Genomic DNA, 15,689 nt, shown 5'->3' with positions numbered 1-15,689 from the left:
ACCCCCTCGGGGATGCCGATGATTCTAACATTGGATCGTTTCATTGAGTCAGTAATCTCCTGTAACCTACATTCGTGGGCGTGGATTTTTTTAAGACCATTTTCTATTTTCATTTTTTCCTCTATTAACCCATCCTCCAATTCAATAACCCGTTCCTCTGCTTCGGTGACCTTGGCCGTCAGAGCCTCTAGTTTTGCCTGCATTTGGCTCATAGAATTTTTAATTTCTGTCAAATTCGCTCTCATTTCTGTCCTTAGGGATTCTATATTCTCAGTAACCTTTTCGTTAATAGTTTTTTCAATTCTACTCATCATTTTGACCATCGTTACTCTGAATTACATTTCTGATAATTTGGTTACATCCATATCCATTATTTCTCTGGCAGAGGCCACAGACTCACTGTCTTTTCTTTGCTGGGGGGGGCTTCTCCTTCTTGTCATTCTGATGAGGAGAGGTTGCGGGGTTTCCAGAGCCCAAATTATTGACTGGGTCCCAGGCCGTGCCCCTTGTTTTATAGGGATCTTAGGGATGTGGGCTTCTTCTTTAAAGATTTTATTTATTTATTTATCTGAGAGAGAGAGACAGTCAGCAAGAACGGGAACAGAAGCAGCCGGGAGTGGGAGAGGAAGAAGCAGGCTCCCATCAGAGGAGCCCAATGATGGACTCCTTTCCGGAATGCCGGGATCACGCCCTAAGCCGGAGACAGGCGCTCAATGACTGCGCCACCCAGGCGCCCCCGGTTATGGGCTTCTTGATTTTTCAGCCTGCCTTCTGTGTTCTGGGGGAGGGGCCTGCCTCACTGATATTCAGGCAACCCTGTTTGGGTAGAGTCTCCGTGTCCCCTGCGAGGGGGGATGGGGATGGGCACTCTCTGAGCCGGTATTTCCAGGCTTTTGTTCTCTGGCGGCTTTCCCTGGCGGCCGGCTATGCCTCTTCTGAGAGTCAGAGCAGCAGAGGCTGCATTGTCACAGAACAGAGGGATTGCGGCCCGTTCTCCACTGATGTTCTGGCCACTTTAACTCTGTTTCTGTTGGTGCTGCTCAACCCTGCAGCATCCCGGGATGTGCGCCCCACACCCGGCGTCCCAGCCCTCACTTCCAGGGCCGGCGCGTCTCTGTCCTTTGTGTTTCTAACACCGCCAGCCGCCCCGCAGGCTCCCGGATCTCCCGGTCTCAGTCTATGCCCGGTGAGCACACCGCGATTCCGGAGTTCCGTGAGAAGCCTGGTGGTGCGCGCACCCGGTTCAGGGTCTCAGTCTGCTGTTTCGGGGGTGCCGACTGCGAGTCCGCCCGCTCCCCCGTGCAGGTGGCCCGCCAGCTGCCAGCCGCCCTGTGCACGCTCCGGGAGCTCCCGGTCTCAGTCTGTTTCCAGCGAGCACACCGGGATTCCGGTGTTCCGGGAGATGCCTGGTGGTACGGTTCACGGCTCACGGTCTCAGTCCGCTCTCTCTCGCGGATGCCGTCCACGAGCCCGCCCGCTCCCCCGTGCAGGTGGCTGCCGCTTCCCGGCGCCCAAACGCGGCGGCTCCCTCCCCCTTCCGTTTATCTTCCGATATCTGTGCGCGGTTTTATGGCTCCCCTCTTTGTACCTCAATACTCAGCGCTGGAGATGTTCATTTGTAGAGATCCAGATGCGTCTTCCTGCGTCTCAGGCTGATTCTGTGGATGTTCAGGCTGGTCTGGTACCTATTCAACTAGACTCAGGGGACTGGCTGAAAAAGGGGTCCCCTACTCCTCCGCCATCTTAACTCCCTCCCCTAAGTTTTTATTTTTTAAGCAATCTGTACAACCAACATGGGGCTCAAACCCACAACCCCGAGATCGGGAGTCATATGCTTCACTGAGTGCCTCAGCTCTAATGGCTTTGAAGTGTCCTATCGGTGTCTGCCAGTTTTGCAACTCTGGCTTCCAAGATGTCCTTAAGCAACAGCCTTCCCTCACGTGTCGATTAACCTACAGCAAAGTTTGTATGACAAATGACATAAAGGACACAAAGGAAAACAAAGACCCTCTCTGGGAGGAAACAGAAATGCAAGCAGAGAGGACCCTCCCAAATATACCAAGAGTCGCCAAGCCCAAGGAAGCAGTTCCACAAGTATTTTCTCCTGCTAATCTAAATTCAGAAAGAGAGAAAAAGGATTCTCCCCATTCCCGCTCCATTAGACTCTACAGACAGAGATTCTGAAAGACTGACATGGTAGGAAATCTTACTGTGTGCCCGCTGTCAGATGTCCTAAGGATCTCTCAGCTATAGCACTGTGTGGGGCGAGCAGTGTCCAGCGAGTTAAGGTGTCCACCTGACACACCGTGTCGGGGAGCAAGAATTTCCTGTCCCCTTCAAGGTCCTTGTAGCTGGACTAAGAATCACATTGACATGAGACAAATTAACAGAAGGAAATAGAATTCAATTTCCTATGTATGGAGAATCCACATAGACCTAGAAATTTCAAAGACAGTCAGACAAAATGATGTATGTATGTCATCCTGAACTAAGGGGGAGGAAAAAAAGAAATAGTACAAATTTGCCACAAGCCTACTAACTAATCACTGATCCCCAAACAGACTGGCAATTTCAAATGTTGTCTGGATTCCAGTCATTCCTCCAACTGAAATAGCCTTCCTCTCTGTTCTGCCTGTTGATATTTTCCACACCCTTCTAGATCCAGCTCAGATGTTATTTCTTCTATGCAAACTTCTTTGATGTGCTGAGAGTATCACTTCTTTATCTGTTTTCTATAACGCTTGTTAATGCTTCTATGACAGCACATTTCAGATGAAATTATACTGATTCATCTGTCTCACATCCTGGAACCTAAGCTCTGAAGGTAAGGCTTCCGATCTTGTAATGATACCCACAGTGTCAGGGCAGAGCAGGTCCATAAGCCCTGTGACTTGAATAGAAATCTCAAGGAGTCTCATTATTCAGTAATGGGCCCGACGTATAGAAGGAAAGATAAGGATTTTTAGAATAGTATCTTGCTTTGAGATCATTTCTGGGCATGGCACATAATCTTGAGGCCACAATAGCAAGGGCTGCTTGATACTTAGGTTTCTTATATATTCAACTGGAAGCAAATCTCCTATTTTTGTCTCTGTTTCAATTACTTCTACGGGAAAGGCCCTTTGCCCTCCTCTCTTCCCCGTTTCTCCTTTGGAATGTGCTGAATACTGTCCATTTCTCCCTCCTTCCAGCTCCATTTTGTGTTTGTCTTCTATGCCTACTCTGTGTTCAGATTTCTATGGACTGCATAAACCTAGAAGTTCGTTCCCTTCTGGGTTCTGAATAAATTCAGAGTATTAGCTATTGACAAGGTCAGAGTGTTTATTCCCTCCATCCCACCCTGCCAGGCTATAGTTTAGACAGTGGCTGTATGCCTCTGCTACAGACACATCTCCTGTTGAGGCAGCCACTCTCTCTTTCCTAAAGTTCTATTTGGGTTCCAGTAACTCCCTCCTTCCCTCATCCCTTCAGCCCTACGATGGGAACATCTTCCTGCTGATGCTAGTCCCTGAGTGCTTTATCACTCCTGAATCCTGCCCACACCTCTGGAAATAGTCTCATCATCAAATACTTAAAAATTAGCCACAAGCTTACTAACTAATCACTGGTCCCCTGACAGACTGGAAAATTCAAATGTTATCTAGATTCCAGTCATCCTGGAATGACTTGTTGAGTATGCCACATGTTTCCTCCCAGGACCCTGACAAATTGAAGGGAGATAACTCAAATTTCCCTTACCCTCTATTTATCTACTCTACCCTCTGCCCCTTCTTTGGAATCTCAGTGGTGGGTTCCAGGGCCAATCTTGGCAAGGGAGCCCTCCAATCAAACGAGAAATAACCTGGGCTTTGGGAGTGATGCCTCTGGCCTCATAAAAATGACAATCTTTTCCGCCCTGAGTAGCCTCCATACAAAGCCCTTCCTCCTCTCACTGACCCCTGATGTAGAGATAATAATGAAGCTTGCTTGCCTGCTGAGAAGGGCATGAAGTAGTCACTCTTCTTAAAGTTGCCATTTTCATCCAGGAAGTGGCCGGGATCAAAGCGATCTGGGTTGGGAAACTCTTTGTCATCGTGCAGGACAGAAGTCAGAGATACTAATATGGTTGTGCCCTGAAATGAAGGAAAACGGGTAAACTGGACAATAATGAAAGTCATGGAGCTTGAAATCCTTTTGTTGTCTAGATGAGGAGACAGGCACAAAAAACGTTATTTACTCCATATCACAGAACAAACGAATGACCAACCCTAAGAGCTTTTAAATCCTATAATGGCAGTCCAAGGCACTGTTAAGTGACTCCCAAGTCATTCTCTTCAGTTTGTAGCCCGATATTAGCATTTGCTTTTCAGAAAATTAAGGGAACTCCCTGGAGTGCATTGTTCTTGACAAAGTAATTGCAGTATTGTCTAAAAGAGCTGATGCTACTGAAAATCCAGGTCATTTTCTTTGGAGCCGAGTATGAGGTCTTCAGAGCTCTACCTGAGTGGCCATATTCTTGAAAACCTTTCACCTTCCCATCAAGATGACAAACTGAGTGGCGCCTGGCTGGCTCAATCAAAGAGCTCATGACTCTTGGTCCCAGGGTCGTGGCTTCAAGCCCCACATTGGATGTAGACCTTACTTAGAAAAAATTTTAATTTTTAATTTTTTTAATGTAAAGTTTGACGATTCATTAGTTGCGTATAACACCCAGTGCACCATGCAATACGTGCCCTCCTTACTACCCATCACCAGTCTATCCCATTCCTCCACCCCCCTCCCCTCTGAAGCCCTCAGTTTGTTTCTCAGAAGGGGGAATGAAGCATGAGAGACTGCGGACTCTGAGATACTTAAAAATTTTTTTAAAAAGATGGGAAGTATCCCCTCCTGCTGTTGTGTTCTTTCAATTGAATTGTTGCAATTTCTTATGGAAATGAGAGAACATTCCTGGTTTCTAGTACGGTTTTTTTTTTAATATATTTTTAAAATATTTTATTTAGTTATTTGACAAGAAAAGAGGCAGCAAGAGAGGGAACACAAGCAGGGGGAGTGGGAGAGGGAGAAGCAGGCCTCCCGCTGAGCACGGAGTTTGATGCCGGGGCTCAATCCCAGAACGCTGAGACTACGACCTGAGCAGAAGGCAGACGCTTAATGACTGAGCCACTCAGGTGCCCCTCTATTACATTTTTCTTAAACTCACAGATGCAGTGTAACATAATGATTTGAGGTTTAGTTTTCAAAAGCAGTGGAATCTTTCTATTGAATTAAGCTCAGTGATCATAGGTTAGTTCTTTAACATTTCCATGACTCATGTTCATTACTAGCAAAATGTAGAGGATACATCTGCACTAGTTCCTTGCAAATGTAAAATGAGATAATACATGTAATACTTTTGCATGAAAATTACCACATGCTAGAGGTGCCTGGGTGGCTCAGTTGGTCATCTGACTCTGGATTTTGGCTCAGGTCATGATCTGCAGGTTGTGAGATCAAGCTCGACATCGGGCTCCATGCTCAGCATGGAGTCTGCTTGAGATTCTCTCTCTCCCTCTCCCTCTGCCCCTCCCACTGCTCACATGCTCTCTCTAAATAAATAAATACATAAATAAAATCCTTAAAAAATTCTCTCCCACTGTGCCCCTTCTCCCCTACTCACTTGCTCTCTCTCTATATAAAAACAATAACAATAATGATAACCACACTAAATGCTCAATAAAGAGAAATTTGTTACTGTTATGAGAAGGACTACATTCACAGTCTTGGGTTCTTAATAAAGGTCATACATTTATTACATAGCAGAGACAAAATTCAAATGAAAATCTGTCTGGATTTTTTCTAGTATATTGTCTGGCCTTCCCAAATACACAATGGCGTTCTCACTGCAGAAAGGTCATGGATCAAATGCATAGACTGTCAATTGCATGTAGACAAATGAAAGACTGATATTTCCGTGGTTTTTTTCTTAAGATTTTATTTATTTATTTGAGAGCAGTGGGAGAGGGAGATGCAGACTCCCCACTGAGCAGGGAGCCTGATGTGGAACTGGATCTCAGGACCCCAGGTTCATGACCCAAGGTGAAGGCAGACACTTAACCAACTGAGCCACCCAGAAGTCCCTGATGTTTCAGTCTTTACTGAGGCTCTTCCCTAGAGCACAGCTACTCTTGTGATTTATTTTCTGCCCTGGGTGGACTTAGAGACATGCTCTGACTATGAAGTACAGGAAGATAGTATGGTCAGCCCTACAATAGACTTCCATATAAAGTTAGTGACAAAACACTTCTGGCTCAAGGGACCATCTACTTCAAACTATAACAGAGTAACTGGTTTGGAGTTGTCCTCACAACTACCATGAATAGAAATCCAGAAAAAAAGAAGGAACTGCTTTCCAACATTGAACAAGATACAATCCAGGATTGTGATAGTTTACTAAAGAGAAATTAGGTAGGGCCTACAACCACTCTGAATTTCTCCCTGACATCACTTTCCTCCTAGAGTTCAGGGAGGTGAAGGCCAAGCAAAGCACTACTCCTTTTGATCTAAGAAGACAAAGATTTTAAAAAATTGGCTTCTAGAATTCATGAGGAAGGATACAGGGCAGGAGGAATCTATAAATAGAGAGGATCTCAAAAGTATACAAACTATTCCCTAGAAGTCCATGGTTACGGGTTGGGTGACACATATACAGGAGGAAACTCAGTGGAGCCTATCAGAGTATGACTGCTTAAGAACCGAAGGTGGATATCAGATGTTGTGCAGTGAGAGAGAAGTTGAGGTTCTAACCCATCTAGGGTGGAGAGGACTTTCTCGGCACCTCAGATTTTTTTTGGTCACCCTCAAACTTGCAAATTTTTGGATTAAGGAACCAACACTGGACTGAGGGCCACGCACAAAGACTAAATTCAAAAGTGAAACTAATTCACAATGAATGAATTATAGTAAGCCTCACAGACTGAAAAACATTTGTGAGGAATTTACCTGCCTGCCAAAATAAAAGCCAATGCCCTTTAGGGGAAGTCAGCATCATCAGATTCCCCACAAGTCATCATTCAAAATGTTCAGCATATAATAAATTACTTTTTTAAGTGGGCTCCACACACAACCTAGGCTTGACTCACAAACCTAAAATCAAGAGTCGCACGCTCCAACTGACTGAGCCAGCTAGGCACCCAAGCATGTGATTAATTATTAAATATGTGAAAAAGAAGGAAATGTGACTCAGAGTTAAAGAAAACAATAATCAACAGAAGCAGATCCCATAGTATCCTAGATGTTAGAATTATCACATAAGAACTTCAAAGCATATGAGTGTATGAGTCTGTGTATTTAAGAGATACAGAACAGTCCATCTGAAAGAAACAGAGTACACATTCTTCTCAAGCACAGATGGAATATTCCTCAGGGTAGATAACATGTTAGGGTACTAAAGAAGCATTAAAAAATTGCGGAAGATTAAGATCATATGAACCTGGGGCGCCTTGCTGGATTAGTTGGTAGAGTGTGTGACTTTTGATCTCAGGGTTGTGAGTTGAAGGCTCATTCTGGGTGTCAAAATTACTTAAAAACAGGGGCGCCTGGGTAGCTCAGTCATTAAGCGTCTGGCTTCGGCTCAGGGCATGATCCCAGGGTCCTGGGATCGAGCCCCACATCAGGCTCCCTGCTCTGCTGGGAGCCTGCTTCTTCCTCTCCCACTCCCCCTGCTTATGTTCCCTCTCTCACTGGCTGTCTATCTCTGTCAAATAAATAAATAAAAAATCTTAAAAAAAAAATAAATGCAGGTGGCACAGCGGTTAAGCGTCTGCCTTTGGCTCAGGGCGTGATCCCGGCGTTATGGGATCGAGCCCCACATCAGGCTCCTCCGCTATGAGCCTGCTTCTTCCTCCTCCACTCCCCCTGCTTGTGTTCCCTCTCTCTCTGGCTGTCTCTCTGTTGAATAAATAAATAAAATCTTTAAAAAATATAAAAAAAATAAATGCAAAGATATTCTGTTTCCATGGTTTGGGAAAATTGATATTGTTAAAATGTCTATACCACCCAAAGCCATCTATAGATTCAATGCAATCCCTATCAAGATTCCTATGGCATTTTCACAGAAATGGAACTAACAATCCCAAAATTTGTGTAGAATGACAAAAGATGTTAAATAGCCAAAGAACTCTTGAGAAAGAACACAGCTGGAGGCATCACACATCCTCATTTCAAGCTGTATTACAAAGGGACAGTCATTAAAACAGCATGATATTGGTATAAAAACAGACAGATAATGAAACAGAATAGAGGGCCCAGGAATAAACCCATGCATAGATGCCCAATTAATTTCTAACAAAGGCACAAAGATACACAATCAAGAAAAGACAGTCTCTTCATTAAATGGTGTTGGAAAAACTCGACACTATATTACAACAGATACAAAAATGAATTCAAAATGAATTAAATAATTGAACATAAGACCTAAAACCACAAAAATCCCAGAAGAAAACATAGGCGTAAGAAGTCTTGGCGATGAATACTATGAAGAAAATCCTGTGGGAATCTAAGCACTCTGATTTATAAAATTGTATCAAGAAAGTAAAAGGAAAGGAGCATGTGGTCAGAGGGCAAGACGCTTGGGGTGTGACTATGACATAGCTGTAGATGGTTAGGTGATCTATAATCCTACTGCTGCGATGCTTGATAACCTAGGATCCTTAAGGAGCGGACACCTAGGTGGCTCAGTGAGGTAAGCCTCCAACTCTTGATTTGGGCTCAGGTCATGATCTCAGGGTCATGAGATGGAGCCCCTGGGTGGGCTTGGGCTGGGGGTGGAGCCTGGTTGAGAATGTCTGTCCTTCTCCCTCTGTCCCTCCCCCCTTGCTCTCTCTCTTGAAACAAAAATCGTATAAATAAAAATAAAAAATAAAAATTCTTAATGAGCAGTAGAGATGAAATATCTCTCACCTTGGGAATGAAGTACTCTCTGAACTTAATGTCCTGAGTCACTGCATGGGGCATACCGTTGGGGACAAGGTCAATATATCTCTGGATCTCGTGTAGCACAGCATCTGTGTAGGGCATGCGGCTCCTGTCCTGCATGCAGGGGCTCCGATGTCTGCCAACCACACGGTGAATCTCTTCCTGGGCTTTAGCTGGCAGGACAGGAATCAGAATTTATGTGAAATGGAAAACTCTTTTGATCTCTTTGTTGTGGTTGTTGAAAGATTTTATTTATTTTAAAGAGAGACAGTGGGGGGCAGAGGAGCAGAGGGAGAAGGAGAGATCCCCAAGCTGATTCCACATCCAGCGCAGAGCTGGATGGGAGACCCAATCTCACAACCCTAAGATCATGACCTGAGCGGAAACCAAGAGTCGGGCGCTTAACTGAGTGAGCCACCCATGTGCCCCTTGATTTCATCTTAATCATGGTTACATTGTGGAAGGAGATTGGGGAGGGGAAAATCACATATGGCCACTTCCATAGGGAAAGAGAGAAAAAAATAGAAATTTGTTTCTTAATCAAATTGGAATCTCATTAGAGACTTAAATATTTGTACATATAATGCATAATTGTACCATGAAATTCAACTCTGATTCTCTCTTTTGTGTACTCTGTTTGATAAATTCAGGGATCTGGGGTCTTTAAAGCTCACTACAGACCATGCTGTTTGACCACTTTGGGTATTCCAGTTTTTGTTTTAAATATGTAAGTTCCGGGTGCCTGTGTGGCTCAGTCTGTTAAGTGTCTGCTTTGGGCTCAGGTGATGTTCCCGGAGTTTGGGGATTGAACCCCACATGTGACTCACTTCTCAGCGGAGAGCCTGCTTCTCCCTCTGCCCGTCACCCCCCCCCCCTTATGCCCTCTCTGTGTGTTGCTCTCTCTCTCAAAAAAATACAATCTTTTAAACAAAAATACGTTCCAAGAGGGTAAGAACCACCCAGTGCAAAAAATACTTAATAAATAGAACTGAATAAGATGTTTGACTGGCACATAGGATCTAGAAGTTAACATTTATTTAGAATGCAAAACATGACAGGCATGCTGTACAATGTATTACACTACTTTATAATTCCTCAAAAAGTTGTATGTCTTGGGTCTTATTTTATGTGCCTTAAAAATGAGGAAACAGGTCCATAAAAGCAAATATATTTCCTTTTTTTTCTTTTTTTAAAATTTTGCTTTTTCTTTTATGTATTTTTTTTATTTTTTGATGTAAATTTCCATGATTCATTAGTTGCTTATAACACCCAGTGCACCATGCAATACGTGCCCTCCTTAATACCCATCACCAGCCTATCCCATTCCCCCACCTCCCACCCCTCTGAAGCCCTCAGTTTGTTTCTCAGAGCCCATAGTCTCTCATGCTTCTTAAGGACGCCCAGGTGTTAAGTGGTTTTTCTTATTCCCAAATCCACAATCTTAGCAACCGAATAAGATCACTGAGAGTAATTTGTGTTAGTGAATTATATTTTTCCTTTATTTGCAAAATGTATCATGTTAATAATGTCCAGTTTTGGTAGGACTATTCATTAGTTAAAACAAACATTCATTTATTATTTATTTATTTATTTATTTATTTTAAAAAGATTTTATTTATTTATTTATTTGATAGAGAGTGACAGCCAGGAAGAGAGGGAACACAAGCAGGGGGAGTGGGAGAGGAAGAAGCAGGCTCCCAGCAGAGCAGGGAGCCCGATGCGGGGCTCGATCCCAGGACCCTGGGATCACACCCTGAGCCGAAGCAAGATGCTTAATGACTGAGCCACCAGGCACCCCAAAACAAACATTTATTAACTTACTCCTATGAGGGAAAGATTCTGTGAATGTTAAGAAGTGGCATCTCTCCTAAACAGATGAGGGACCAAGAAAGATATGCAGAGGTAGTCATGAGTTTGAGGTCACAAAGCTACTTACTAGTAAAGTCAGAATCTGAAGCCACTGTAGTTAGTCTATAACCCATTTTCTCTAGTACCATGTTGCTAGTCAAATGGTGTGGATCCACTACCTGAAGAATATGTCTTTGTTAGTGGAGCATGTGATAACTCTGTGGTTTGATGGCTATCAGGAAGACTTAAGAATTTTAGAGAAGTTTTAAACTTCACCTTCTCAGGTTGAGAAGCTGGATTTTTATCTAGAAGAGAGGGATTATGTAAAGTGGTTAGGAACTGACTTATAAAATCAGAATGCTTAGAGAATGGCGCAGTAAGGAATGAAAATGGGAAGAAAGAAAAGGAAAATATAAATGGATATGATGCAAGAAAAAATGAACATGGAAGCAATGGGGAAACGAGGACACAAAAAAGACTTTTGCCATGTACACAGATTTACTGGTCTGGAGAAAAATGTCCTACAGTATTCGTAGTCGTAATCAACATAGGTCTAACCAGAGGGAAGTTATTTGGCTGAAAGAATGTGTCACGTGAAGGAAACACAGTGCCATTAGATCCCACAATGTGTGATAGCAGAGGAATTTCGAAGCTGTTCTTCTAGATCTCACCACTGGGAAAGCACTTGTTACTTAGACTGGGAGGACAGGAGGACCTTAAACAAAGGAGAATAATCTGGTGGTGACATCATGGAGATAAGCCTCCTGAGATTTAATTGTATTAAAAGTGTCTCAGGGGCGCCTGGGTGGCACAGCGGTTAAGCGTCTGCCTTCGGCTCAGGGCGTGATCCCGGTGTTATGGGATCGAGCCCCACATCGGGCTCCTCCACTATGAGCCTGCTTCTTCCTCTCCCACTCCCCCTGCTTGTGTTCCCTCTCTCGCTGGCTGTCTCTATCTCTGTCAAATAAATAAATAAATAAATAAGAACTGTCATATTAAAAAAAAAAAAGTGTCTCAATGTGCCAAAGCACAGAACATGATACAGTAGTGAGGGAAATACCCTCTTCGGTGAGCATGCAAGAAAAAAAGAGGAGAAAAGTGGAAAGGTTGCATTTGCAAGAGAAATTATATTTGTGAAGAGGAGTTTCTTTGCCCAGATGAGTATATTTGAAAAGAATGTTATTTGTATATAACTTTTTTCCTTAGGGACTGAGTCTTTTTGATAAAGAAAGACTGTCATTTCTGTTGAGCCAATCCTCACACTGCAAATACATTTGAGTAGAAATATATTCTGACATAAATATATTTATCTGGACATTGAAGGCATATCAAGTGATACCCATTTAGAGAAGCAGAAGGCTGATTCTTCTAGATCCTAAGACAGTTCTGCTTATTGCATCTGTCCCAACGCAGATCAGGAACATTCCACCACAGCAGGGGAAACAGTGAGCTCTGCCCTTCAAATCTCTGCTGCTGTTTAAATATTTCATTATCTTTTTGTACTATAATTTGAATTTAACTTATCCAATGACGGGGAGATGTACGAATGATGGAAATTTTTTCTGTGCACTGTCTGGGCAGGTGAAGAGTGGGATAGCTGTCAGTGTCACCCATCCATTTCTACCTGGAATTGCACCCTGCCCAACACCTGCGACCATACCTGTGACCTCTGGGTACTTCAGCAACAACAGGAGTCCATATCTCAGGGTGGTGCTCGTTGTCTCTGTTCCTGCGCTAAACACGTCCCATATGGTAACGACCAAGTTGTCCATGGTAAATTCAGACTGTTTATTGTGTTTTTCCTAGAAATGATGTGTTACAATTACTTGATAAATAAGAGAGTCTCAGAAGTAATTAACTCAATATGACACTGTTATTTGGTGTGAGCGCTACAGCTGAAGGTCAAGTTAGATAGCTGCTAGGGTTCTGTCCAACAGTTAAAATATAATCAGAGTTATAAACTTGCAACAAGTCCTTTCTGATTCTTCACTTTCTTGTCCCTTAGAGTCAATCAGTTGCTCTAATATTTCTTTGAAACATAATTTTTATTGTCCTCACTGCTACTATCAATTCTAGCATCTATTACCTATTTTATAATGTCTAACTTTCTCATTCAAACTTCCAGAACCACCCACCCCCCAAAATGCATCACTTTCCCCAACTGATCAGTCATTACACCTATGACAGTTCCTCAATTACAATCAAGATCACCTGTCTGAAAATTCCACCCACTTGATCACTGCACTTCTCATTCCCTAAGCCTACTTTGTTGTCTCTGTTGGTCAAAGCTACGGTTTCTTTGAAACCTACCTCATCTGTGAAGATTTCCTAGTGCCTTTCCAAAAGTAGGCCTTTGTAGACTCCTGTCCATTCCTGTGTTACCTCATTTGTTACATCATCCCATTTCTGATCTTATTTCATGAAGGATGATATGTTGTGTATCATTAATCTTGAATATGTGTGAGTGTATATTTCAATCTGCCCCCAAATAAAGAACCAGCTTTAACACAATAAATGTAAAACCTGTAAAGTCATTTTCAGTGAGAATTTAGAAATATCTCAAGATACCCAATGTGGTTTGCACAAACAAGAGGTTAGACAAGCAATTAATACATCTTTAGGAAGGACCATTTGTTTTAAATACCCAGTGTCACTGGGAAGAGAAAGCTAATCTGTGAATCACACCACCCACAAGCTAAAGTGTCACATTATACCTTTTCTATTTTGATCAGGAAGTAGTCAATAAAGTCCCGAGGGTTATTGAAGTCCAGGGATTCTTGGTGTTCTTTTATTTTTTCCATAATAAACTTAAATTGGTTAGCAATATTTTTAAATAACACATGATGACTTCCTGGAAGGTAATGTATTAAAAGAGGGAAAGCATTGTAGAGCTGAAAGAGGAAAGAATCATTCATTAATTCACTCAGCAAAGTTTAAGGGCCCATGTTATGTATCAGACTCCTAGTTATACGCTGAGTAGATAAGGTGAGTAAGGCATGCTTCCTGCTCCAGAACACACTTGGAATTTGAAGGAGAGGGAACTGACAAGATGTCTGGAGTTACAGTATGCACAAGTCTCAAAGGAATTCCAAAACCATTTAAATTTATTTCCTAGACATACCTCTGTGAAGGAATCCAGGAGCTTACCATCTTTGTTCCCAAAGGAGAGTATTGTCGTTCAGAAAAGTCAGTCAACCATTCTAAGACATCAGTGTAGTAAGAGCTAGAACACAGTGTTCATCCCAGTTTGACTAAACGTTTTTCTACAGAGTCACCTAAAAAGTTTGCAGGGCTCACCCCCTTTTTTTGTAATGAAGAAACTGCATCAGAAAGATTAAAGAAATGCCCATATTACTTAGCATTTTAGGGATTTTATACCCTCGGAATATGCACATTGCCCTTCTTCATCTGCCCAAAGCCAGTCCTAGAGTTTATTGACTCTACGTTTGACAGTACCTCGTGACTGAATCCCCTTGGTAGTCACTGAAGGCTTTTATTCAGGCCAGTAGCTTGTATCAAACTACAGAGAGAATGGAGAAATCTAGCTTCTAGGTCAAGCTCATTTCTTGCCTTGGCTAGGAATTCCTTGTCTTTGGAAAATATGCTTAATATCTCTGGGTGACACTTTTCTGTTCCAAGAAATGAGTAGACTCCTTGTTCTCTAGAGTCCTTCCAGGTGGAACACATGACCTTATGGTCGACACATAATTTTAGTTCTTAATGATCATACAACACAGGTCACTACCGTTTTCTGACATAGCACCATAGTAAGAAATATATTTTATATCATCACCGTCTTATCTATGGCTAGAAAATGGTTTCTCAGAAAATTACCTTGTTATAATTGATGCCTATACTACATTTCTCTACTACTATATTTCATGGTTTTTACAATAATTTTTAAATATTTATTTATTTATTTTAGAGAGAGCAGAAAAGAGAGCAAGTAAGCACGGTGTGGAGGGGAAGAGGGAGAGAGAGAATCTCAAGCAGACTCCCTGCTGAGCACCGACCCTGAGGAGAGGCTTGATAGAATGACCCTGGGATCATGACCTGAACCGAAATCACCAGTAGGATGTTGTGAGTATGAGCCACCCAGGTGCCCACCATATTTTATGTTTTAAATTTCATTTCAATACTTAAAATTAAGTTGATAACTCACTAATTGGTTACAAATGCTATTTTGATAAAAATTACTTTAGCCATTTGTAAACAGGACAAAGGGATGAGGTAGGCATGAGCATAAATTAGCTAGAAAATTATTTCCCATTTCAGAGAACCTTGACCTTACCTGCATCCAGGAAGTGCTTGAAATTAGGAGGTCTTCATGAGTATGCTCTAACAAACTTAAGAATGTTTTATCATCATACTCAAAACGATTCTGGAAAATAATGGAGCAGATCACATTGCAGGGAGCACAGCCCAGAAGGAAAGTAGGATCACAGGGAGATGCTAAAAGAACAGAAGTTAAAAGTTAGAGCACTTCTGGGGCGCCTGGGTGGCACAGCGGTTAAAGCGTCTGCCTTCGGCTCAGGGCGTGATCCCGGTGTTACGGGATCGAGCCCCACATCAGGCTCCTCCGCTATGAGCCTGCTTCTTCCTCTCCCACTCCCCTGCTTGTGTTCCCTCTCTCGCTGGCTGTCTCTATCTCTGTCGAATAAATAAATAAAAATCTTTAAAAAAAAAAGTTAGAGCACTTTTTTCATACTAATCTTTTTTTATAATAATTTTTTTTTATAATATTATGTTAGTCACCATGCAGTACATCCCTGGTTTTTTATGTAAAGTTCGATGATTCATTAGGTGCGTATAACACACAGTGCACCATATGAATCTTAAGTTGACTGTTTAAAATGATTGAGAAGGGTTGACTTCTGGGATTCTGTTAAGTATAGGAATTACTTGCACAT

General features: G+C 42.5%; 1 protein-coding gene across 1 annotated transcript; it reads right to left on the bottom strand.

Annotated features, from left to right (window-relative positions):
* Positions 1 to 536: 536 nt before the first annotated feature.
* LOC123783994 (cytochrome P450 2C21-like) lies at positions 537 to 15,014 on the bottom strand. Its single transcript, XM_087862884.1, has 4 exons — positions 13,494 to 15,014; positions 12,440 to 12,581; positions 8,917 to 9,104; positions 537 to 4,112 (listed from the first exon to the last, which is right to left on the bottom strand). Exons 1-4 carry the CDS (start codon positions 13,692 to 13,694, stop codon positions 3,870 to 3,872), a joined length of 774 nt encoding a protein of 257 aa, XP_087719010.1. The 5' UTR covers positions 13,695 to 15,014; the 3' UTR covers positions 537 to 3,869.
* Positions 15,015 to 15,689: the final 675 nt, after the last annotated feature.

Source organism: Ursus americanus, chromosome 6 (genome assembly GCF_024610735.1).
Source record: "Ursus americanus isolate L20-20 chromosome 6, mUrsAme1.1.p, whole genome shotgun sequence".
NCBI lineage: Eukaryota > Metazoa > Chordata > Mammalia > Carnivora > Ursidae > Ursus > Ursus americanus.
Note: the sequence above shows the minus strand (reverse complement) of the source record. Positions and strands in the feature narration are given on the sequence as shown.